Source organism: Notolepis coatsorum (assembly GCF_963971535.1).
Source record: "Notolepis coatsorum genome assembly, chromosome: 14".
Classification (NCBI taxonomy): Eukaryota; Metazoa; Chordata; class Actinopteri; order Aulopiformes; family Paralepididae; genus Notolepis; species Notolepis coatsorum.
The window spans coordinates 106387748-106411897 of record NC_140178.1 but is presented as its reverse complement, the minus strand read 5'-3'; the positions used below and the strand labels follow the sequence as shown (position 1 = coordinate 106411897).

General features: G+C 42.4%; 2 protein-coding genes across 3 annotated transcripts; both read left to right on the top strand.

The window, feature by feature from the left end:
• The first annotated feature begins 7428 nt into the window (after window positions 1-7428).
• Window positions 7429-15780, top strand: ddx5 (DEAD (Asp-Glu-Ala-Asp) box helicase 5). 2 transcript variants are annotated; one of them, XM_084328933.1, is made up of 13 exons: window positions 7429-7558; window positions 8967-9156; window positions 9338-9434; window positions 9527-9660; window positions 9804-9869; window positions 10261-10402; window positions 11740-11900; window positions 12279-12451; window positions 12656-12766; window positions 12870-12931; window positions 13044-13103; window positions 14507-14728; window positions 14934-15780. In XM_084328933.1, exons 1-13 carry the CDS (start codon window positions 7506-7508, stop codon window positions 15392-15394), a joined length of 1932 nt encoding a protein of 643 aa, XP_084185059.1. In that variant the 5' UTR covers window positions 7429-7505; the 3' UTR covers window positions 15395-15780. The 2 variants fall into 2 exon arrangements, with proteins under 2 accessions (XP_084185059.1, XP_084185060.1); XM_084328934.1 differs by having other exon boundaries at window positions 14507-14741; window positions 14934-15121.
• Window positions 15781-22829: 7049 nt separating this feature from the next.
• Window positions 22830-23648, top strand: LOC311240692 (SAP30-binding protein-like; the record flags this gene model as incomplete). The annotated part of the gene is made up of 1 exon (XM_084329265.1): window positions 22830-23648. The coding sequence occupies one exon, from the start codon at window positions 22830-22832 to the stop codon at window positions 23646-23648; it is 819 nt and encodes a 272-aa protein (XP_084185391.1).
• Between the last annotated feature and the right edge of the window lie 502 nt (window positions 23649-24150).

Here is a 24150-nt window from a genome sequence, read left to right as displayed (position 1 = left end):
AAGCGCAGACCCAATGTGTGTGTGTGTGTGTGTGTGTGTTCCTGTGTGTCGCCCATCTTGCATGTGTGTTGCTGCAGGACAAATAAAGACTTCTTCTTCTCAACTTTTACTTAAGTAGAATTTTGAATGCAGGAACTTTTACAAGAGGACTACTTTATTTGAGTAATTCCACGTTCACTTAGTCATAATCCATACTTATTTTTCATTTGTAGTAGATTTATATTGACCTATCTTGAAAATGCATGCACACTACTGTTTTACTTTTACCAGAGTACTATTTTATCTGGGTAATTTTACTTTGACTGTTTTACTTACTTTTCAAGGTCGTTTCGGTGTGATTCATTAGTTGTGGATATATCTGCCATAGAGATATCTGCCATCTCTGAATGGTACTCTGCTTGTGTCTCTCAAAGCACCAAAAAATACTTTTGAAAAAATCAACAGCAATGTCTCTTTCCAGAAGTCATGACCTGGTTACTCAAAATAATCCAAAGATGTTGTGCGCAGTTTCATGTAGGAACTATTTTCTACTGAACAACATCCCCTATGATAATGAATGGAGGTGTACTTCGGTAGAAAATAGTTCCTACATGAAACTGCTCACAAGAACATCTGTAGATTAACTTGCTAGGATCGGGATGACTGGTAGCACCGATGGAGGGCCCGTCCGAGGACGACCTAGAGATAGATAGATCTTGAGTACGAGTTTTTGAAAGGAACCGTGTAATTCACCACATTATATATACCTACAGAAACATCAAGCATATCGGAAGCAAACAAGGACAATTACTCACCACAGAAAAATAACAAGAAGATCGCTGGACAGAACACTTCAGAGAGATTCTCAACAGAGATCTCCCTCTATACCCAATAGAAACACAAGAAGCCGTAGAAGATCTGGACATTAACGTCAACCCACCAACAAAAATAGAAATCATCCAAACCATTCAAAAACGGAAAATCCCCAGGCGCTGATAACCTAAACGCAGAACTCTTTAAAGTTGATCCAGAGCTAGCTGCAAACATCCTACTCCCACTATACACCAACATCTGGGTGGAAGGGAAGATACCACCAGCCTGGACAAAAGGAGTGATTCCATAACGTTACCTGATAAAAAAGCTTTCATTTTAGGGACATAAGGTCATGGTAGACCTTTCAAAATATTACCAATTAAATACTGTCAATACTAAAGCCACATTAGACTGTCTCTGCTATATAACTACATTTCAGTCAGTAGAACTCATGTATTTGTTTTAATTGTTTATTTAATATATCACATGGAATGCAATTGATTTGGTTTTGACGGTGAATAGACCTCCTTTTATGTACTCCATGACATGTACACAGAGTGCACTGTAACCTATCTATCTGTAACCTATCTAACTAACTTATCAAACTGTAACCTATCTAACTGGGAGCACATACAGTACATCTCCCCCAGCAGACAGGGAGCACACTATATTGCCCCTGGTACATAGAAGTACTATATCCCACTCCTACAGTACATAAAGTACTATATCCCTCCTACAGTACATAGAAGTACTATATCCCCTACAGTACATAAAGTACTATATCCCTCCTACAGTACATAAAGTACTATATCCCTCCTACAGTACATAAAGTACTATATCCCTCCTACAGTACATAAAGTACTATATCCCTCCTACAGTACATAAAGTACTATATCCCACTCCTACGGTACATAGATAGAAGTACTATATCCCACTCCTACAGTACATAGAAGTACTATATCCCTCCTATAGTACATATAAGTACTATATCCCTCCTACAGTACATAGAAGTACTATATCCCTCCTATAGTACATAGAAGTACTAATATAAGTACTATATCCCTCCTATAGTACATAGAAGTACTATATCCCTCCTACAGTACATAGAAGTACTATATCCACCCTACAGTACATAGCAGTACTATATCCCCCTACAGTACATAGATAGAAGTACTATATCCCTCCTACAGTACATATAAGTACTATATCCCTCCTACAGTACATATAAGTACTATATCCCTCCTACAGTACATAGAAGTACTATATCCCACTCCTACAGTACATATAAGTACTATATCTACATAGCAGTACTATATCCCCCTACAGTACATATATAGAAGTACTATATCCCTCCTACAGTACATATAAGTACTATATCCCTCCTACAGTACATATAAGTACTATATCCCTCCTACAGTACATAGAAGTACTATATCCCACTCCTACAGTACATAGAAGTACTATATCCCTCCTACAGTACATAGATAGAAGTACTATATCCCTCCTACAGTACATAAAGTACTATATTCCACTCCTACAGTACATAGATAGAAGTACTATATCCCTCCTACAGTACATAAAGTACTATATCCCTCCTACAGTACATAGAAGTACTATATCCCTCCTACAGTACATAAAGTACTATATCCCTCCTACAGTACATAAAGTACTATATCCCTCCTACAGTACATAGAAGTACTATATCCCTCCTACAGTACATAAAGTACTATATCCCACTCCTACAGTACATAGATAGAAGTACTATATCCCTCCTACAGTACATAGAAGTACTATATCCCACTCCTACAGTACATAAAGTACTATATCCCACTCCTACAGTACATAGAAGTACTATATCCCTCCTACAGTACATAGAAGTACTATATCCCTCCTACAGTACATAGAAGTACTATATCCCACTCCTACGGTAGGGGCGGCACGGTGGTGTAGTGGTTAACACTGTCGCCCCACAGCAAGAAGGTCCAGGGTTCGATCCCCGCTTGGGGACCAGGCTTCCGCGATGCCAGGCACCCAGGTGGCGTGAATACTCTCGGCAGCCCACTTGTCCTTCCGCGTTGCTCTGATTGGCCAAGCGCGCGCATGAGCCGCGACGGGCTCCTCAGAAAGGCAGGAATAATAAGCTCCCCTTAACGCAATTTATACAAATGAAAGTATTGATTTCGCCGTAACGAATCATTAAAAAAATATACCGTTAACTGGAATAATTGTGCCTTTACACATATGTTGGATTATGTAATTGGTTTGTGCGCACGCTTGGCCAATCAGAGCAACGCGGAAGGACAAGTGGGCTGCCGAAAGTATTCACGCACCCAGGTGGGGCATCCCCCAGGCCCCCTGTGTGGAGCCTGCATGCCCCCCCCACAAGAGAAACCCAATGGAAAAACATGCACAACAGATTGCTGACGCTGTCGCGTCCTTGACGAAGAAGGGCAGGAGCACCTGGATTGGTCCCCGGGCGCAGCCCCCCGTCGACGCCCTGTCTGCTCCCGGCTGCCCCTGGGGGGAAGGACGACGGGATGGGCTAAGGGCAGAGACCCAATCGCATCGGCGACTGAGAAAAAGACTGCATGTGTGTGTATTCCAATGTGTGTGTGTGCCGCTCCCATTGCATGTCCAGTTTGTTGCATGCCGAATAAAGACCCCTCTAAGAGGTCCTGCATTATTATTATTATTATTATTATTAATTATTATTATTATTATTATTATTATTATTATTATTATTATTATTATTATTATAGTACTATATCCCCCCTACAGTACATAGAAGTACTAGTGTATATCCCCCCCACAGAGCATAGAAGCAGATCTGAGAAAGCAAACCAGACAAGTAGAGCATGAGCACAGGAGAAGCAGAAACATGCAACAAGCAGCGCTGAACAGGTTGGACCTCTCAGTTTAAATAGAGCGCCCTATTAGTGAAGTGTGCCTGGGAGTGGGTGAGAACGTGAATACGAAGGTGACCAATGAACAGCTGCCAGCCAATGTTCCTGACTGAACTTTCTCTGCGGGAGAGAGGCACATTAACCATAACGACTCCCATAACTATATGAATATATATAGATACAGAAAAACTAAAAGGAGAATACCTTCAAGAGAAAGAAGGGACCGCACACTCCTCAGGACTGGTTTTTGCTTTTTTATTGCACAACGCGTTTTGCTACCTGAGGAAGCAGATAGCGAAACGCGTTGTGCAATAAAAAAGCAAAAACCAGTCCTGAGGAGTGTGCGGTCCCTTCTTTCTCTTGAAGGTATTCTCCTTTTAGTTTTTATATATCTCTCTTGCGCTGACCTGCACCTCCAGTCGGGGTCCAACCAGATGTGCACGAGTCTTATTTAGTTTAATATATAGATACAGGTTCAAGCCCAGCTCTCGGCGTTGCTACCAGCTTGGCTGGTCGTTCATACTAATACAATTGGCAGTATTAGGGGGTGGGAAGCTGGTGGGTGGGGATCGGACGTTGTGGACAGCGACTCCTACAGGTCGGTTGGTGCGCCTGCGCAGTAGAATCAGGAAGCGACGAGGGCAGCGTGTCCCTCCCACGCAGACCCTTGCCGCTGAGAGATTGCATTGTGCAGGTGAAAAGATGCGAAGGCTGCCTCCTCGAGTACCGGAGGGGACACGTGATGCAAGGCTTCGTCCACATTGCAGCCGGCTTGTGGGAGGCATGGCCAAACAGCGTTCGAGACAGGGGAGGGTAGAATTGGACGATACGAAATTGGGATGGGAGAAAAATAGAAAATGGGAGAAAAAGTAGATAAAAATATATATATATATAGATACACAAATGTTCTAGAATGTTTAATTATGACATACTGTGCCATCACAAATGTTCTAGAATGTTTGATTATGACATTATACTGTGACATCACAAATGTTCTAGAATGTTTGATTATGACATCATACTGTGACATCCCAAATGTTCTAGAATGTGCTATTATGACATACTGTGACATCACAAATGTTCTAGAATGTTTGATTATGACATCATACTGTGACATGACAAATGTTCTAGAATGTTTGATTATGACATCATACTGTGACATCACACATGTTCTAGAATGTTTGATTATGACATAGCAAAATAGAAAAATTGGGGAGAAAGTAATTCCAAAAAAAAAAATATATAGAGAGACACAAATGTTCTAGAATGTTTGATTATGACATCATACTGTGACATCACAAATGTTCTAGAATGTTTGATTATGACATACTGTGACATCCCAAATGTTCTAGAATGTTCTATTATGACATCATACTGTGCCATCACAAATGTTCTAGAATGTTTAATTATGTTCTAGAATGTTTGATTATGACATACTGTGACATCACAAATGTTCTAGAATGTTTGATTATGGCATCATACTGTGACATCACAAATGTTCTAGAATGTTTGATTATGACATCATACTGTGACATCACAAATGTTCTAGAATGTTCTATTATGACAAATAATACGTTCAATGACTATCTAAAAATAAACATATAAACATTCATATAGGCTAATACAATAACCTAAATATACAGCTAAGTCTCATTGTATTCTGAAATGTAGACCTAAACAGTGTAGCCAACTAAGCCAATAGAAATAAGGTATAACTTGTGAGTGCTTTGGCTCCTATAGTACTACCCTTAAAGGGGAACTCCAACATTTTGGGAAATTAGCTTATTTAACATCTTCCCTGGAGTTAGACAAGAAGATACATACCTTTTTTGTCTCTGTGCGTGCATTTTAGCTTTGGGAATAGACGCTCCGTTAGCATAGCTTAGCTTCATCACTGGAAGTGAGGCAGGACAGTAGCCTTACAGTGTATTGCAAGGTCTGACATTGACCAAACTTGATATGCATGACCTTGGTGGGCTCTAGGTCAACTCCTGAAATGGGGGTCAATGTCAGACTTTGCAATCAAAAGTTAGGGGGCTAATAACCCTTGCCATAATTTCAGTGCACCCCCTAACTTTTGATTGCAAGGTCTGACATTGACCCCCTTTTCAGGAGTTGACCTAGAGCCCACCAAGGTCATGCATTTCAAATTTGGTCAATGTCAGACCTTGCAATACACTGTAAGGCACTGTAAGGCTACTGTCCTGCCTCACTTCCAGTGATGAAGCTAAGCTATGCTAACGGAGCGTCTATTCCCAAAGCTAAAATGCACGCACAGAGACAAAAAAGGTATGTATCTTCTTGTCTAACTCCAGGGAAGATGTTAAATAAGCTAATTTCCCAAAATGTTGGAGTTCCCCTTTAACCAAGCCCACTAGTAGATCACTTTTCAATCAAAGATCAATTGTATTATTGGGGATCATCAGGTTTTGACCAAGTTCAAGTTCAAGTTTCTTTATTAGTTGTCATACAGAAATACAGAATACTTTTGCATGCAAATTATGCTTCTTTCTGTTTTTCCAAAACTGCAAAGCCGCAAGTCGTCATAATTGTAATCTTAAAAGTGATTTATAAACCTATCCCTAACCTTAACCACCCCACTATCTAAAATAAATGTAAAAAAAATATATAGACTAAATAAATCTGAACTTTTTCTTCCTGGCCATGGCACGCGATCTAAAGTCTTCCTTCCATCGGATGCAGCGCGAGCCTCGTCTCCACAAGGTGCACCGAGTCACGAGGCGAGAAGGAAAGTTACAGCCAACCGGAGAGGCGGGTTGATTCCTGTGTTGACGTCACTTATGGTAATGTACCGGAAGCAACCGGACTACCACCTTAGAGTATCGTACATATACGTCCGCCAACCGGTTTCATAACACTTAGCTCCCCTTTCTCTAGTTATGTTAGTATACTTCTATGGTTATTATCCATTTGTAATTTATAAGGGTAAAATGAATATCCCCGTCATCTATTTGGCCAAGCTGCCGAGACAATCTGCCGTAGACGTCTCATTTTAATTATTTGCTAATCTACTGATAATGGCATGTTTTCCTGCTAGGGTATCGGGGAAATACATTACATCGTAAATAAAACCAAGTAGAAACAGCCACACGTCGGTTATAAAATATAAAGCGAGGGCTAGGAGGATAGACAGAGAAAAGCTGGATCTTAACATGGAAATAAATAAATAACAAATCACATTGTACAGTGTGCCCCCCCCCCCCACCCAACCTCCTCCAATGTACAGTTTCTACGTCAAATCATTTTGACGTAGAAATGATGAAAAGAGAGTATATACTAAATAAGAACGATATTCCATTTGTTCCATCCAGTTTAATAAAAGAACTACTCTCAAATGTATATACTCTCTTTTCTGGGCTCTTTCTGTATCACAAACAGTACTGTATTTGCAAACCTGGTATGTCATAAATGTATAGATGTAGCAGTACTGTCTATCTGTATGTCGTGTATCTGTCATTATGTTATGATGAATTGAAAATGGGGGACCCTGATGTAAACAAGACGGAAGTCTTTCTCTGGTCTGCACGCCCTTAACGTATGTATTGAGCTGTACTGTACTGTACCCATTCTGCAATCTGTTAATAAAGTTTTCAATCAATCAATCAATCACATGGCGACGGCGGAGGGATACACCACACGGCACATAGCGTGACACTTCCTCGTGCGGCAATAAAAGCCGGACCCCGTTTCCGTCTCACCGGCATTTGTTCACCAGCGTCGCCACTGCCGGTCAGCTCCCCAACGCACTGTAGATATTTATACTGCTCATTTATACACTTTGTTTACAACATGCCCGGCTTTTCAGACCGAGATCGCGGTAGAGACCGGGATAGAGATAGAGGGTAAGTTATACGTTTTTAATATTATAATAATAATGTGTTTGTTCAGACGGTTTTTTTTCCACCCGGCGTCGTGTGAAATCTAAGTTAAAAATGGCTGACATGAACGAGGATGGTGGGGGAAAAAGAGGCAGAGTTGAGTTAATAACCCCGCGATATAATATGTCTCATTGTGTTTTATGTAACGTTACACTTAATAATAAGGTCTCTATATGATTATTTTAACAACTGTTCAAACAAACCCTGGTTGTCGTTGTTAAAAAGCAACAGACGCCGTTAGTAACGGAGGCCTCTCCTCTGGCCTCGTGTTCCGGCAGCATCCTCCTCGAGCTAAACGTTACTTTACTAAAGGACCGGTTCGTCCTCCCGCCCTGAAGATGTTCCCCCACCCGGTGCCCTCGGTGACATCTACCCGACCAGGTGGTTGTCGTCGGTGTGTTTTGCATAGTTACGGGAGAGATGTCGTGTGTTGGTTCGAATATTTTTTTCCGGTGATTAAAATAATTGACTGGAGATCCGAACTAAAATGCCGGTAGTGTCGCCATCTTTCTTCTCACTACTAGTTCGTGCGCTTATCGTCGATGACATGTACCGTGTCTTTATTCCTATCGATTTGACCTGACCGGCGACTGATAACCGGGCTAACGTGCTCTGCGTTACACCTCGTTGTTTCTTCTTTAGACCCTGTCTGCGTGCAGCTCTCCCGGCGTTAGCGGCCGGTGCTAGCAGCGTTAGCTCCCGGTGCTAGCAGCGTTAGCTCCCGGTGCTAGCGGCGTTAGCTCGTCGGCTCTCAGCTCCACGCCATGTGGCAGCTCAGCTTGAATGCGGATACAAAATGTCGGCCCGGTTTTCCATTGTTCCTCTGCTGGCTGGAAAGTATATGATGGCAATTTTTTTTGTACAACACTGACAACGTTTAGGTGGGCCCCGTTTTTTTTTATAGCGTTGACATTTTTATCAACTTAACGAGAACAAGATGTTACGTTTGTGCGTTTTTACTTGTAACGTTACCCACTGATCTCAACAAATGCACATGTTTTTGTATTAATTAATGATTGTGTGTGCCATTATTACTTTGATGTATCCAAATGTAATGATTGTGAAATATTACTGTAATGAGTTGTATGTGTATGAATCAAGCATCCTTGACCCCAGGGACAACGATGGGAATAAGTCTTGGCTTTTCGTTTCCATCCCTGACAAAGCAAATACTCATGTGATCTGTATAATGTTTGTCTAAATTACACCTACCTACCTGTAATGCAACTCTTTAAGGGTTTTCTACAAAGTAGTGGTTGTGTCTGCGAAAGCAGGAATGAACTACTAGTCTGTTGACTGCCAATTTTCCGTTGTGCCCGAATAACGTCATGGTTTAAGTCTTGACCACCATTGCAATCCTTGTACCCCATAGTAGTTATGGTGGTGGTGGCGGTGGCGGCGGTCCTCCCCGCTTCGGAGGAGGAGGTCGCGGTGGCGGAGGCGGTGGAAAGTTTGGAAACCCCGGTGAGCGACTACGGAAGAAGCACTGGAACATGGACGAACTCCCCAAGTTCGAGAAGAACTTCTACCAGCCTCACGCCGACGTTGTTAGGAGATCACCGGTATGTACTCATCATGCGTCCGACCCATGCACTGTCAATTCAAAGAGGTCATACACCACACGGCATACACCATCCAGCCGGCATTACGTAATGCCGGCTGGAATGTCCTCTCCCCTGCACGTGGTGTTCAGCGGTGCGGGACACTGTTAATCATTTCTTATCTTTTTTTTTTGTTTTACAGCAAGACGTCGAGAATTTCAGGAGAACCAAAACCATTACAGTCAAGGGGAGAGAATGCCCAAACCCCATCTTCCATTTCCACGAAGCCAGTTTCCCAAGTAAGCATGATGCAATGTCTGATATAGATTTCTAATAAGACCCTGAATTTGTCAGTTACATTTGGAATGACACGTTTCCTTTTCTTCCACAGCCTACGTCATGGATGTGATCGCCAAAATGAACTGGACTGACCCAACACCCATCCAAGCCCAGGGTTGGCCCCTTGCCCTGAGTGGAAAGGACATGGTCGGCATCGCACAGACCGGCTCTGGGAAAACGCTTTCTGTAAGGAATCATCTGCTCCTCTCCTTGAATGTCTCTTCAAACACATCTGATCTAGAAAGCATTGGTCAATGAAGCACTTGTCTGTTATGTGACCAATGTCACACTTGTCGGTCACACTAAGTAAATCTATAATCTCTTTGCAGTATCTGTTGCCAGCTATCGTTCACATCAACCACCAACCGTTCCTGGAACGCGGCGATGGACCAATTGTAAGTGACTTTGTCATACTTTAACACTTTGTTTTATCCCGTAAAAAACAATCCTTTTTTTAAACTTAAATTACTATTGTATATCTTATCACTATGTTACTGTCCTTACTATTACCTACCATGCTAATGTCTATACTACTATGCACTCTGTGTTTTAACACTCAAGTTCAACCCTATTTGATGAACAATGTCACTGACCCTTAGCTGCCGAGTTGTACCTCCTGCTGACTTGCTAAGTGTAAATCCTTAATATTTTTGCTTAATCACGCATATTTAGTGTGCAGTATTGAATTGTAGACCATGCTCTTGGTGTACACCATGCTAAGTTAATGTCAGGAAGCTGTGATTGACAAGTGCAGCTATAATTGAGAAACGATCCTTTCCTCTTCAGTGCTTGGTGCTGGCGCCCACCCGTGAGCTGGCACAGCAGGTCCAGCAGGTGGCTGCTGAATACGGAAAAGCCTCACGCCTGAAGTCCACCTGCGTCTATGGTGGTGCTCCCAAGGGGCCCCAGATCCGTGACCTAGAAAGAGGTATGTTGAGCCTGTTGGTTTACGAGTTGCACACTTATCGTCATTATTGCATGATCATGTGTAAAGAATGTGCTTGTTTTTAACATACTTTTGGTAATGGTGATATGTAATTACTACTTTTAAGTAGGGATGCACCGAATGGGAAATTCTTGGCCGAAACCGATACCGAAAATAGGAAACTGTTGGCCGAATGCCGAAAGGCCGAAAATGATTAATATAAATATATATATATATATATTTTTTTAGCTACCTGATTATGGCAAAAGACATGATTATTGCTTAACTTAAATAATATTAATAATCACTTATGGGCCCATAAAACATTTATTCAGCACTTTTGAATGCATACATTAATTCCAGACTGTTAAGACTAAAAGACTACAACGATTGATGACTACTTCCTGTCCTCGCATTTCCGGTTTAACGATACATTTTCAACAACAGATTGCTGCTAATTAAACACTTCATTTAAACGGAGTAACGTTAACGTTATGTCGAGTTCATACGTGTAGTGTAGTATGAACTCGTCATAACGTTAACATTACTCAGTGTCCACTGTTGCTGCCACCGTTGCGTCGCAGATGGATGGTACACTGTTAGCTCCGTAGCTAATCCGCTCCTAGACTACTGATAGCAGTACCGTTAACTTCGGAGCTGATCAATACTCCGGTTTTTTCTAATTTAGTTTAGAACCGGGTTTCGGGGGGCATCCCTACTCCCAAGAGGAGTTAGTTATCACAGGCTGTAGAATGCAGGAAGAGCTGCCAAGCTGCTCACGTTACATGTTGCACATGCTACCGGTATGTCTGTAGTCTCGTTTTGATGACGTCATCACAACAACACGTTATTTGACTTTCGGTCATATATTTTCGGTGCTAAAACCCTTTCGGCCGAAAGAGCCGTTACCATTTTCGGTAGCCGAATTTTCGGTGCATCCCTACTTTTAAGTAGAAAAGCCTAACCAGGGACAGGGGTTGCAAATTACCTTTGGCTAGAAATCCTACATGCAATGAATATCTTGTTGTAACTTGCTACAATGTTAATTAAATGAGTTGATGGTATTCTCTTGTTTATTAGATGATTGGCTAGTCATGGCTATGATGGCGTAATGAAACTAACCATGTTAGGGATGGAATAATGTAACTCTTTGTACGTAAACCAGTTGGCCACACGCTGCCACCAGATGGTTCACGCTTAAACATCATTAACTGTAAAAATGTAATTTGTGAAAAAGAACGGGTTGTCCAAAGCTGGACTTGGGTGTAGATGTTTGAGTACTACGTTCCAGTTTGTCTGCCCGATTTCATGATGATTAATAATTTTTATTTTATTTTAAGGTGTGGAGATTTGCATCGCCACCCCCGGCAGGCTCATTGACTTCTTGGAAGCAGGGAAGACTAACCTTCGCAGATGCACTTACCTCGTCCTGGACGAGGCAGACAGAATGTTGGACATGGGCTTCGAACCACAGATCCGGAAAATTGTGGACCAAATCAGAGTGAGTCTTGTCTCCTTTAACACGTCGGGTGTGTCACAAATTATAGAAATTGAACCCTTGCGCTGAAGAACCATGGAACTCTTGTTTTTTTTAGAATTATTTTGATGGCCCATGCATTTGCAGCTGTAAAGTTTATCCAAATCATTTGGGTGAATGTGATGCATCACAATAAAGTACTCAATCTCCAGTCTTTAACTAGGAATGAAAATCACTCTTTAAGATTAGAGTGCATTTTTCACAAAGTTTTTCTCTTCAGCCCTCGATACTCCTTTTTACATGATGACTTTAGCAAACATTGTTCCTCTGAACACAGCTATATGGTTCTTTGTCTACGCCAAACTTTCGGTTTAATGAGCCAATTTTCATTCTTCCCTGTAGCCTGACCGGCAGACGTTGATGTGGAGTGCCACTTGGCCCAAAGAAGTTCGCCAGCTGGCTGAAGACTTCCTGAAGGAGTCCATCCAGATCAACGTAGGAGCGCTGCAGCTCAGCGCCAACCACAACATCCTGCAGATCGTCGATGTGTGCAACGACGGCGAGAAGGAAGACAAGTGAGTCACATCCGACCAACAGCCGTGTTTATTTAGAGAATAGAACTTGTGTAAAATGACTGGGTTTATCTGTGGTGGCAAAGCTTGATGTGTTGTACTTTAAATGACTGGGTTTATCTAGGATGGCAAAGCCTGATGCGTCGTGCTTTAAAAACTCCTTGGTTTTAACGTGTGCTCTCTGGATTCATCCTTTGTTTATCGTAGACTCCTCCGACTTCTTGAGGAGATCATGAGCGAAAAGGAGAACAAGACCATCATCTTTGTGGAGACCAAGAGGCGGTGTGACGACCTGACCAGGAGGATGAGGAGGGATGGGTACGTGTCTGAACCTCTGCTTGCTTACTTTTCAGCTACTTGTGTGTGAGCCAACTCATTTGTGCTTAGGTTTGTCACCTAACCAATTAAATCTTCTCATCAGATGGCCCGCAATGGGTATCCATGGAGACAAGAGTCAACAGGAAAGAGACTGGGTACTTAATGGTGAGTTTTTAAAACCTGTTAATTTCCCCTCTAGAATTGTTTCAGGTTTCTGTGATCCATTTTAAGTTTTATAAATGCATACAAAAAAATCAATGGTCTTTATTTATTTCAGAGTTCAAGTATGGAAAAGCTCCCATACTCATCGCTACAGACGTTGCCTCCAGAGGTCTAGGTTAGTACTCCTCCTTTCTAGTCTTTGTATCAGCTTCTATATTTCAAAAAGAAAGTATTTTGCTTTCTTTAACTCTCTGCTTCTCTCTCGAGTTTCTCCCTGTACCTGAAGGAGCAGTCGGTATGGCAGGGCCTTGGCATGACAAGCCCAGGTCTCCAGAGGGGGAAGGAGGATTCTTGGAAGTGTCCTGACTGGGGAGGCGTGGGTCCCCCAGTCATGCAGGCATACAGAGGTGTCAGGGCTGCCAAAAAAAAGGGGGACGAGATGAGTGCTAGCCACAGTTCCATCCCCGTACGCTCGTCTGTTCTCTGGCAATGGTTCGAACTGCTTCACACCCAGCCTCCGCCGGCCACCGCCTTGCATGTCTATTTGGGCACCGAACTGCAAGTCGCCGGCGTTTGTGGAACACGCTTTCCCTCCCCCCCCCCCTTTTTTTTTGAATAGATGTAAAACCGTGGGTGGTTTTTGTAACAAAAAAAAGTTGCAGTTTCCTAAAATTGTCAGAGGAGCATTTTTGTCAGATCGATCGTGCCTTCACCTCTGTACTGACATGGCTTACTAGGGTTTTTGGTGACTCAGGGACATCCTAGCTGGCCATGGACAAAGCCATCCAAGCTCACACTCCTCCCTCGCCTGCTGTCAAAGTCATGTCGAGACCTGCCTAAGAGAGAGAGACATGTGATCAAGTGAACACTGGTTCTGGGAATATCTTGCCATGACGACAATCGGGGTGATGTTTTTTTTTCCCTTTTTTTTGGCCCCTCCACCATTTGAGTCGATGGGAGTTGCTCCATTTTTGTGGGCTAACCCCCGAAAATTGGTTCTGTTCTATACGGTCTTGGCAAGACACAACTGCAGTGTGGCCTTTATAGCGAGCTTCTCATGAGTGTGCGTTGGCGACGGGACCACGGTCTACCTCTATAGTCTTGGCTCAACCCCAAGTCTTTGGCACACGAGGAGGCAATAGTGCGCAATAGCGGCCCTACTGTTAGAAGCCCCCCTCCTCCGAGAGTCACTTGGCAATATGTGGGGGCATGTTCTGCAATGGGAATGGACTAGTGAATGCATACTCCTAGATGGTAAGACTTCTGATCCCCTTTTTTCTTTTGGATGTGGATTAAGAGTTATTTTTGTTATACATATATATTTTTCCCTCTGGATTAGAAGCAAATGGAGTGTGCATTGTTTCTCTCTTCCCACCGTAGTCTCCCCTTCGAATAGATGCCCATCTGGATCCTGGTCTTTATAGTCACTTTTTTTATCCGCAGCCTTGTTATTTAGAATAATGGGCTACAGCGTTATGACGGCTGTACTAACTGTACTTTCTTTGATCTCGTTGTGGTGGCTCTGGTGTGCGTCCTTCGTGCGCTCTCCTCTCTTTACGCCATACAACACACCTACAGATGTTGAGGATGTGAAATTTGTCATCAACTATGACTACCCCAACAACTCGGAGGACTATATCCACCGCATCGGCAGGACGGCCCGTAGTCAAAAGACCGGCACGGCCTACACCTTCTTCACCCCCAACAACATGCGCCAGGCCGCCGACCTGGTCGCCGTCCTCCGCGAGGCCAACCAGGCCATCAACCCCAAGCTGCTCCAGATGTCAGAGGACAGAGGAGGTAAATCTAATTGGTGAGATACAGGAACTGTGGTCTAAGCTGCAGCCATTTTTATTTTTTGTTTTTACCTTCTTCCACCGCTATCCTTTTAATTTAAATATCTGTCCAAAGTTTACTTTAATTTCTTTCTCTTTTCACTCCTTTTTCTTTGCTAACTCGGCAGCGTGTGTGTGTGTCTAAACATTGTTTTCTGGTTTCCCTCCAGGGGGCCGTTCAAGGGGCGGCAGAGGTGGAGGGTTTAGGGACGACCGTCGGGACAGGTTCTCCTCCGGCAGGCGTGACTTTGGTGGTAGTTTTAGGGACAGGGATAATGATAGAGGTTTTGACAATGGACCAAAGAAAGCCTTTGCCCCCCCGCCTTCCCAGAACGGCGGCTACGGGGGCGGTGTTGTTGTTGGTGGTAGTGGCGGCGGCAGTGTGGGTAACAACGGTAACAACGGTAACAACGGCAACAACGGCAATAGCGGTTTCAACGGCAACGGACAATCGAGTTACGGTAACACCCAGGCCCCACGACCGTTCGGAGCCCAGAACAACTTCCAGCCCCCCCACCAGTTCAGCACTGGCCAGGGCGGCGCACCTTTCCCCTTCTCCCAGGCACAGGCCCCTCAGCAGTCCCCGGCACCCATGGTGCCCTTCTCCATGGCTCCCCAATTCCCCCAGTAAAAGGCGCACATTTCAGTAAACAAAAGTAATTTATAGCCTTTTTGTCTTGTTATTATTATAAGTTCGATCCTCTATCCACAATGTACTTTTTTATTATTTACATGACAGGGTTTAAAAGAAAAAGAAAAAAAAAGCCCAGATGAAACCTCTATCAAAGTCCAGATTTACGGAGGGTCTGCAGTGCAGCGAATTGTTGGCGCACATTTATTTTTCTCTTTATACTATTTAATTTGTTACATTCCTCAGTAACATTTAGTCTTGTTGTTTTATACTAGGTAATTGCAAATGTATTGGTTTTCCACCTGTATTGTTTAAAAGTGATACGTTTAAAAGATCTTAAACTGGAAGGCACTGCATGGCCTTTCATATTAAATCCCAAAAAGACAGTTTGCTGTGTCCTGTGTCTTGTTTGCCTCGTGTGTTGATTAAGATGGTGATGGTTTTGAATCACGACTGAACCAGGGCATCTATCCAGATCTATAGTCTGTAGTACACATACTTTACGGGACTATGCCATGTTGAACATTTTTTATTTAATGTAAGTTACGTGACATGAAAATTATATCCTTTATTAAACATTTTACATTGCAATATGTATCTGTAATCTGAACGAGATAATATGATTCTTCCGAGGACGTTATATAATTATTTAAAAAGGCATGGCAACGCTAAGACTTAGTTTGAATTGTAGTTACCTTTTCTGGTCAGAGGGTGGCGTGGTTGTCCTGTGGGAAGACTTCATTTTATACATGGTCAATAAAAGCATTACTTCTATGGGACACATCTGGTACTGCATAGGAACTGGGAACCTTTCCTGGCTGCTTTTTTTTTGCCAGTCCTTCAACGAGCAAATTAACTCATCTGTTGCAGTCCGTTCTGTGGTTATTGCAATGGCACAGAAATAATTAATGCGACACTTCGCAGAAATGACTCACTTTTGCACATAATCACATATCCCATCCAAGCCAGCCCAATCAAATTATGTAGATTAAGTAAATTAAATACCTTTTCATATTCGGTGTCCTCTGACACCACAGGTGGCTGTATTCAAACTGACTTAAGTGAGTAACGGAAATATTTTTTATATTTTATATTTAGTAATGGGAAAGCACTGATCATTACAGGGTTGTGGTTCAATAATTCATGAGTACTACATAAATAGTTTGTAAAATAACTACGTCTCCATAACCACCGCCTTCTGGCTGCTGGAAGGGATTTGTAACTAGTTTTCCGTGTCATGCTATGGCAAGGAGCATAGCTATGGGTGGGGCGACGCTATCATGGAGATGTTTCAATGACGGGTATAGCACTGCCAACATTTTTTGGAAAGATCTCCATCCATGCCTATTGGATAACAATGGACGCCATTATTGCAATTTGTTTTAATGTTCTAGCTAAATAGGTTTTTAATGTGATGTGCTGTGTTTTTATTAATGATTTTAATGAACTGTCAAATGGCCCAAAGACATTTTCTCACCTTGACGGAAGTTGTATTCTATTCTATTATTCTACAACAACATGCACCTCCATTTTAGCCACGTCCTTTAGAGGCCCGTTAATGTGCAAAGTGTACCATCTAATTTGGGCAATGGATATAGACTAAACTAATTATTTCACCTCCTGTAAGAGAAAAAGCAACGAAATTTGTCAAATGAGTCAACGATCACTAACACCAGTAAACACCAATATACACCTCATTTGAAATGTCAACTATTTTCATGTATTTTCCATAAATCTGACACAGCATACTATATACATATCTAATATATATCTTTTTTTTTGAACAAATGTTTTTTATTTTTTTACATGAAACAAGACAAACAATACAGTAACAGTAATAAGCAACGATAAATCACAGGACAATAACAGAAATAATAACAATGACAGTCCAGTAATTAATTCAGAATGAAAGTAGACTAAAAGACATAAAAATAATAAATACAATACATGTACTCTTGCTCGCTCCCCCCCACAGGACCCCCATGTGGGCTATACATCCACTACTTCATTCAACATCAGAAAATTCAAAATGTATGTGTTCCTTTATCTTATCCACCACAGCTATCCAGACTGCTATGTTGGCTTCATTAACACCTAAAATTAGTGCAGTAGATCTCTCTAGATAAATCACATCGAGATGGGTGAGAGTCCACACCTTCGGGCACATTTTATCCGGTTGAATCCAGCGTGACGCTATCAACTTTTTGGCAGCTGTAAGACCTGCCAAAATGAGTCTCTTTACATGTACAGAGGTTGATAACTGAGAAACATCATTCAACAACAGTACAGAAGGCAGTGTCGGTATGGTCAGAGATAAAATTTCTGATAATTGAGTGGTGACATTTTCCCAAAAAGTCTCAACAGGAGGGCATTCCCAATACATATGCATATATGTACCAATAGCATCGTTTGAACACAAGGAGCATCGATAGTCAGGTCTGAGACCCATTAGGTACAATCGTCTAGGGGTCAGGTAAGTCCTATGAACAAAGTTAAGATTAATCTGTTGGTGATCTGGGTTGCGTGATGATAGCCTAACGTTTTCCCATACTGCATCCCAATCAAAATCTACTTCCAGGTCTGGGATATCCTTCCTCCAAACCGAGTCTAGGGGAAGGACCTTATATGAGGACGCAAGTAAGTGGCGATAAAAGTCAGAGACGAAGCCTCTCGACGTCTCCTTGTCATAAAATAATTTGTGAAACCTGTGGTGCTCAAGTGGAACATCTAATGGGACGCCGTGAGCCTTCAAAGCTGCTCTTATTTGTAAATATATGAAAAAAGTGGAACTGGGGAGGTCAAATTTGTTGGATATATCTCTAAAACTGTGGAGACCATAGTCATCGAAGATATCCCCCAATGTGTGTATGCTTTTCTTTTCCCAACCAGGGTATCTGATAGGTTGTTGTTCAATAAGGAGTAAATTGTTATTAAATAGGGGAGAATTCCTGTGCCATTTATGGTGGTTAGTACACGTTTTCTGTGTGTCACGCCACATCCGGATCACGTGTAATAAGAGGGCCAAATCTTAAGTTGCATTGCTTAATTGATATGTTGGTGTACACTATATCCTGTAGTCTATGTGGTGCCACTATGTTCTCCTCTAATGGTCTCCAGGATACCGCTGCTTTAGAATCAAACCAGGTGATCAGTGGTCTTAAAAAGAACGCTTTAAAGTAATATTTGAAGTCTGGAAAGGCTAAACCCCCGTTGGTTTTATTTCTCTGTGCAGTGGATCTTTTTAATCGTGGGCGTTTTCTGTTCCAAATGAATTTATATGCAGCAGAGTGCAGTTTTTGCCGGTAATGGCAACATGGAGCCATGGTGAAGTTAATTCTGGGCAAAACATTCATCTTAACTATTGACGCTCGGGCCTGTAATGTTTTATTTTTTATTTTGACCACCTGCTGAAGTCATCTGTGATCCTATCTCGCAAGCCGGAATAATTATACTTCACCGTCTGGCTTATAGTGGGGTATTCTCACGCCGTCTTTTGTAATGAACAGCCTCGCAGGGTATTGGAGGGACGGCTTGAGACCTAGATTGTAGAGTGGGCCCATGACGGCTCTGTAGCGGGAACGCTGCTCCACGACTTCAGGACAGTAGTCTTCAAAGATTTGGACTGGTTTCCCTTCGTATTCCAGCTTTCCCCTCCTCTTCCGTGCCTCCCGGATAATTTTTTCTTTTATTCCATAATGATGTAAACTAGCAATAACTGCTCTAGGCCTGGAGCTATTTGTTGCTTTGGCACCGGCTCTGTAACACCGGTCCAATTCGGGTGTCGTAGGAAGGATCACATCCCCCAGAATATCAACCAGTACCTTTGCAAACAAGACATTGGGTTGGTCGCTATTCACGGACTCCTCCAGTCCTATTATGCGAATATTGGATCGACGGATACGGGATTCGACGTCGGTTAGCTTAGCCTTTAGCTTATCATTGCTTTCTTCTAGAGCCATACATCTAGCCCCTATCTCGTCCACCGTGTCAGTCCAAGTATTCAAGCCGGCTTTCACAGAGGTCAGACGCTCGGCATGTTCACCAACCGCAGCCCAGAGGCTGTCGAGTTTGGTTTCGATAGAGGCAGCTGACGCTCTGAATTCTTTGGTTAAGTCGTTTGCCTGGTTGGTTAAGGATTGCGTTAAGGATTGCGTTAAGGATTCCCTGAGCTCTTCAATTAGCCTAGCAATGGCGATCATATCAGGGGGAGCGTCGTCTTTCTTTGATTCACTTCTCGTTGTTTTCTTCGTTGCCATTGTGGTTCTTTCAGTCAAAATAGTTAGTAGGAAACCTAAGGTGATGTATACATAAAGGTTTAACCGAGTTGAGAGTATAAAAAGAGGCTTTTAAAGTTAAATATAAAAAAAGGGAGTAGCAGCGTAGCAGAGTGCGACTTCTACATCCTCGACCCGGAACCGGAACTCCCATATCTAATATATATCATGAAGATTTGGATTATCTTAAAAGGTTGGTAAACTATTAGCAAATCAAAAGGTGGGTTATACCCTGGTGCCTTGAAGCAAATGATTGTTAGGTGTTATAACATCATCTTGGCTCCATTATAACCAAAGGACAAATTCACATATTAAATAAAGTTATATTATTTTAGTTTCTTAATAAATAAGGCAGAAATTAGTTGGGGTGGAAGTGAAATAATTTAATTTCATGGCATCTGTGCAGTCTTGCTTATTCACGGTCGCCATGGAAACGAGATGAATCTGCAGCCATAAAGGTACGGTTTCCTTACACAGAAAAGACATATATAGTCTGTTTACTTTTCTGATAACTACATCACTGCATAACTCATAAATATTCAGAAAATGTATATTTAGTGATATTCGGTCTACACCCAATTTAAAGTTATAGCTGCATTTTCTTAAACAAATTTATTTGGTCGCGGCTGTCCCAATTTGGTAAAATGCTGCCCTCTTTTTATTGTATTATTTATTTATTTATTCGTTATACACATTCCATTATACGGGTTACAACATAGGCACAGCCAGCAGAGAAAGAGATTTTCCAACGGCGTTGGAGATGGATTGGCCATACACTCCTCCGTAAACCATCCCTGAGCATCACAAGACAATCTCTCAGGTGGAACCCCCAAGGGAAAAGAAAGAGAGGCCGACCACGGTACACCTGGCGCAGAGACTTGGAAGATGATGCCAAGAAGATGGGACACACCTGGGGCCAGCTGGAGAGGTTGGCTCAGGATCGGGATGCTTGGAGAACCCTTGTTGACGGCCTATGCCCCAAACGGGGTAAAAGGCGTAAGTAAGGGGGAGCTCCAGTAGCTCACCACGTACCTCAAGCGCTATTTCGGCGCCGGGGACAACCGTGCTCGTCACGGATCTGGGGTTTAGCGAGTTCGAATCCCGGACTGCAGCCGTGCCTTTCCCAGAGTGTCTTCCCCCCCATCTGTACCCCTTCAGCCTGTTTCTGTCGGTCATTCTTGACCAGAATAAATGCGATAAACGCTAAAAAGAGCCAGGGGAATGGCCAAAGTTTAAAAAAAAAAGCGTAAGTAAGTAAAGTAACATAGGCACACACACAGGCAATAACAATTTTAATAAAAACATTACATTTTATAATAAAACTGGTTTGTGTCATATTTTTTAACAGGTGTTTCAGAGGCTGCAGACATACAGGTGTGGAGACAGCTCTGAGTAGGAGTGTTACTATTGGTTGATTGATTGAAAACTTTATTAACAGATTGCAGAATGGGTACAATACAGTACGGCTCAACTACTTTCTTGTTACCACTTCATCCAATTGGACAGCACCTTGCTTCCTTTTTTTTATCTTATTTGTTTTTTCCTGTTACTATGTATTTTTATCTACCCTTTCTTTTATATCTCTCTCCTTGTACAGTGTCATTGAGTCTGAGAAAGGCGCTTCTCTCTTCAAATCCAATTTATTATTATTATTATTATTATTATTATTATTATTATTATTATTATTATTACAGTTAGGGGGCCGGCTGTGTCACAGTATCAGTGCCGATCTATGGAAATCGAGAAGTCACCCCATCTCATTTATAAGTTAACGACATGACATGAAAGGGTAGAAAACGCCGCTCCAGGCTAGTAGGCCTACTGATCTACTGACTCTTGAGATCAGAATCCCGGGGAATGTCGCTGATAAGCCTCCTGGATGGAGCTGGGAACTGTCCTGTATGTTTGGAATCTTCACAGTGTTGTAAAATACTGAATGCGCGTTCGTGTCTTTCATCCGGCTGAAGGCGTCTTCTTCTTCCGAGCTGATCTGTTGACGATGCCTCGCCTCAGTCTTGACAACCGTCAAGTTCACACTATGAATTGAAAATGGGGGACCCTGATGTAAACAAGATGAAAGTCTTTCTCTGGTCTGCATCCCCTTAACAATTGTGTGTATTGAGCCGTACTGTATTGTACCAATTCTGCAATCTGTTAAATAAAACTCTCCACAAGCAGGAACAAAAAACACTTATGCATGGCACAGAAGTCATGAAATCGAAGAGCATTTACCAATTGTTACGGATCAATTTTGGTCTGTTTCGTGCACAATGAAGTGATATTTATGTATTATTAGATCAGATTCAATGTATTGCCATTGCACAAGTAAGTACAGAGTACAACAGAATGAGGTTTGCATCTAACAAAGGCAAAGTAGTGCAAAGGCAGTAAAGTAAATAGGTTAAGCCGGGTCTAGGCGAGGCGTTGCCAGCTATGATGCAGATGAATCAGACAGGTCGTTTACAATGCAAAGGTATGTGAGTCTGGTGGCTGGGGGAAAAGATTCTAGGTGGGGCGGTGCCGTATTCAATCAGTTTCAGTAAAACAATATAACCAGACCAGCAAACTGATAAGAGGTGGAAAAGGTGACATGTTTGTAAACCAAACCCCTGTACGGGTGTGTGGGGGCATTGTCCCCCAGAAGAAGATCTTTGTGATTTTAACATGTAAATGAAGCACTCAGTGTAAGAGCCAAAGCTATAGGTTATTGTATTATATGAATGTTTAATATTGATTTTAATATAGAATGTTTGTGGTGATGTCATAATAGTACTTTCTAGAACGTAAAACATTCTGGAACGTTTGTGGTGATGTCATAATAGTAGGACCACAGTATGACGTCATGATAGAAAGTTATAGAACCTTCGTGATGTCACCGTATGATGTCATAACCGACATTCTAGAACATTTTGGAGACTGGGAAAATACAGTTTTCTTACCTTGTAGTAGTACTTGTAGCTTGTATTAGTACTTGTAGCTAGTAGGAGCCATTTGTAGTAGTGACAGGAATATTTAGGAAAGTAGATTTAGGACCACTTCTGTAAAGAGAGACTTTGCAAATAAACCATTTGGATATCTTTACTTTGCACTGTGGACATTGCTTTTCTTTATCAACGGACGTACTACTCACGAGTAAGTAATTTTTTATGCGGGGAGCGTTTATGCGACGCGTGCTAGCAGCAATGGCGAGCGGCAAGAAGAGTGCGCTTCTGTCCTCTTTGGCAGATTATGGAGACGATTCCGAGCCTGATTCTGATCCCGAGACCGAAGAGACAGGTGGCCATGGATGGGGTCTAGTCTCTGCGGGCTACGGGGAGGATGACCAGAGTCGGGTGGAGGATCCCAATGAGAAAGGATTTGGAGATGAAGACAGCGGAGACAGTTCCCGCAACTCGGACATGGATGAGTCAGACGAGGGGAGAGACACAGATGATTATAAGGAGATCTCCGATGTAGAAAGGAGAGACCCCAATGAGCTGGTTGCGCTCTTCTCGGAGAAGGTGAGGAACATGTCACCTGATGAGATCAGGATCCCCCCTGAGCCCCAAGGCCGCTGCTCCACTGACCTCCAGGAGAAGATATGCAAGCTGTACGAGCGGAAACAACAGGAAGATTTTGACACAAACTACATCCAGAAAAGGAAGGAATTCCGAAACCCGAGTATTTATGAGAAGCTCATCCAGTTTTGGAGTATAGATGAACTGGGAACCAACTACCCAAAGGACATGTTTGATCCTCACGGCTGGTCAGTAGACTCTTACTATGAAGCTTTAGCCAAAGCCCAGAAAGTAGAGATGGACAAGCTGGAGAAAGCCAAGAAAGAGCGGACCAAGATTGAGTTTGTGACGGGTACCAAGAAAGGCACCAACCCCGCCAACACTGCCCCCTCCACCGCCAGCACCACCACCACCACCACCACCACCACCAGCACCACCACCACCACCACCACAGCCACAGCTGTTGGAGATGGTGGAGCCTAGTGAGTGGATCCACATCACCCTCCTGGGACCAGGTTAACAGCCCCATCAGAACCACAGTGCTGGGGCAGAGGCTGCTACTTTTAAAACATTATCCTTACATTTAAACTTGCACTTTAATTTGTATTATTTAATTTGTTTATTATGATTGATTATTGTATTTGTTATTGAAAATACATTTGATTAAGCAAGTAGCTTAATTAAGATCCAAAAAAAATAAATAATAACTTGTAGTAGTACTTGTAGCTTGTATTGGTACTTGTATTGGCTAGTAGGAGCCACTTTGTAGTAGTATTTGTAGTATTGACAGGAATATTTAGGAAAGTAGATTTAGGACCACTTCTGTAAAGAGAGACTTTGCAAATAAACCATTTGGATATCTTTACTTTGCACTGGAGCGGCTGTGGACATTGCTTTTCTTTATCAACGGACGTACTACTCACGAGTAAGTAATTTGACCAGTGGAGTGGATCGTCGGCCCTCACACTCAGAGAAGAGAATAAAG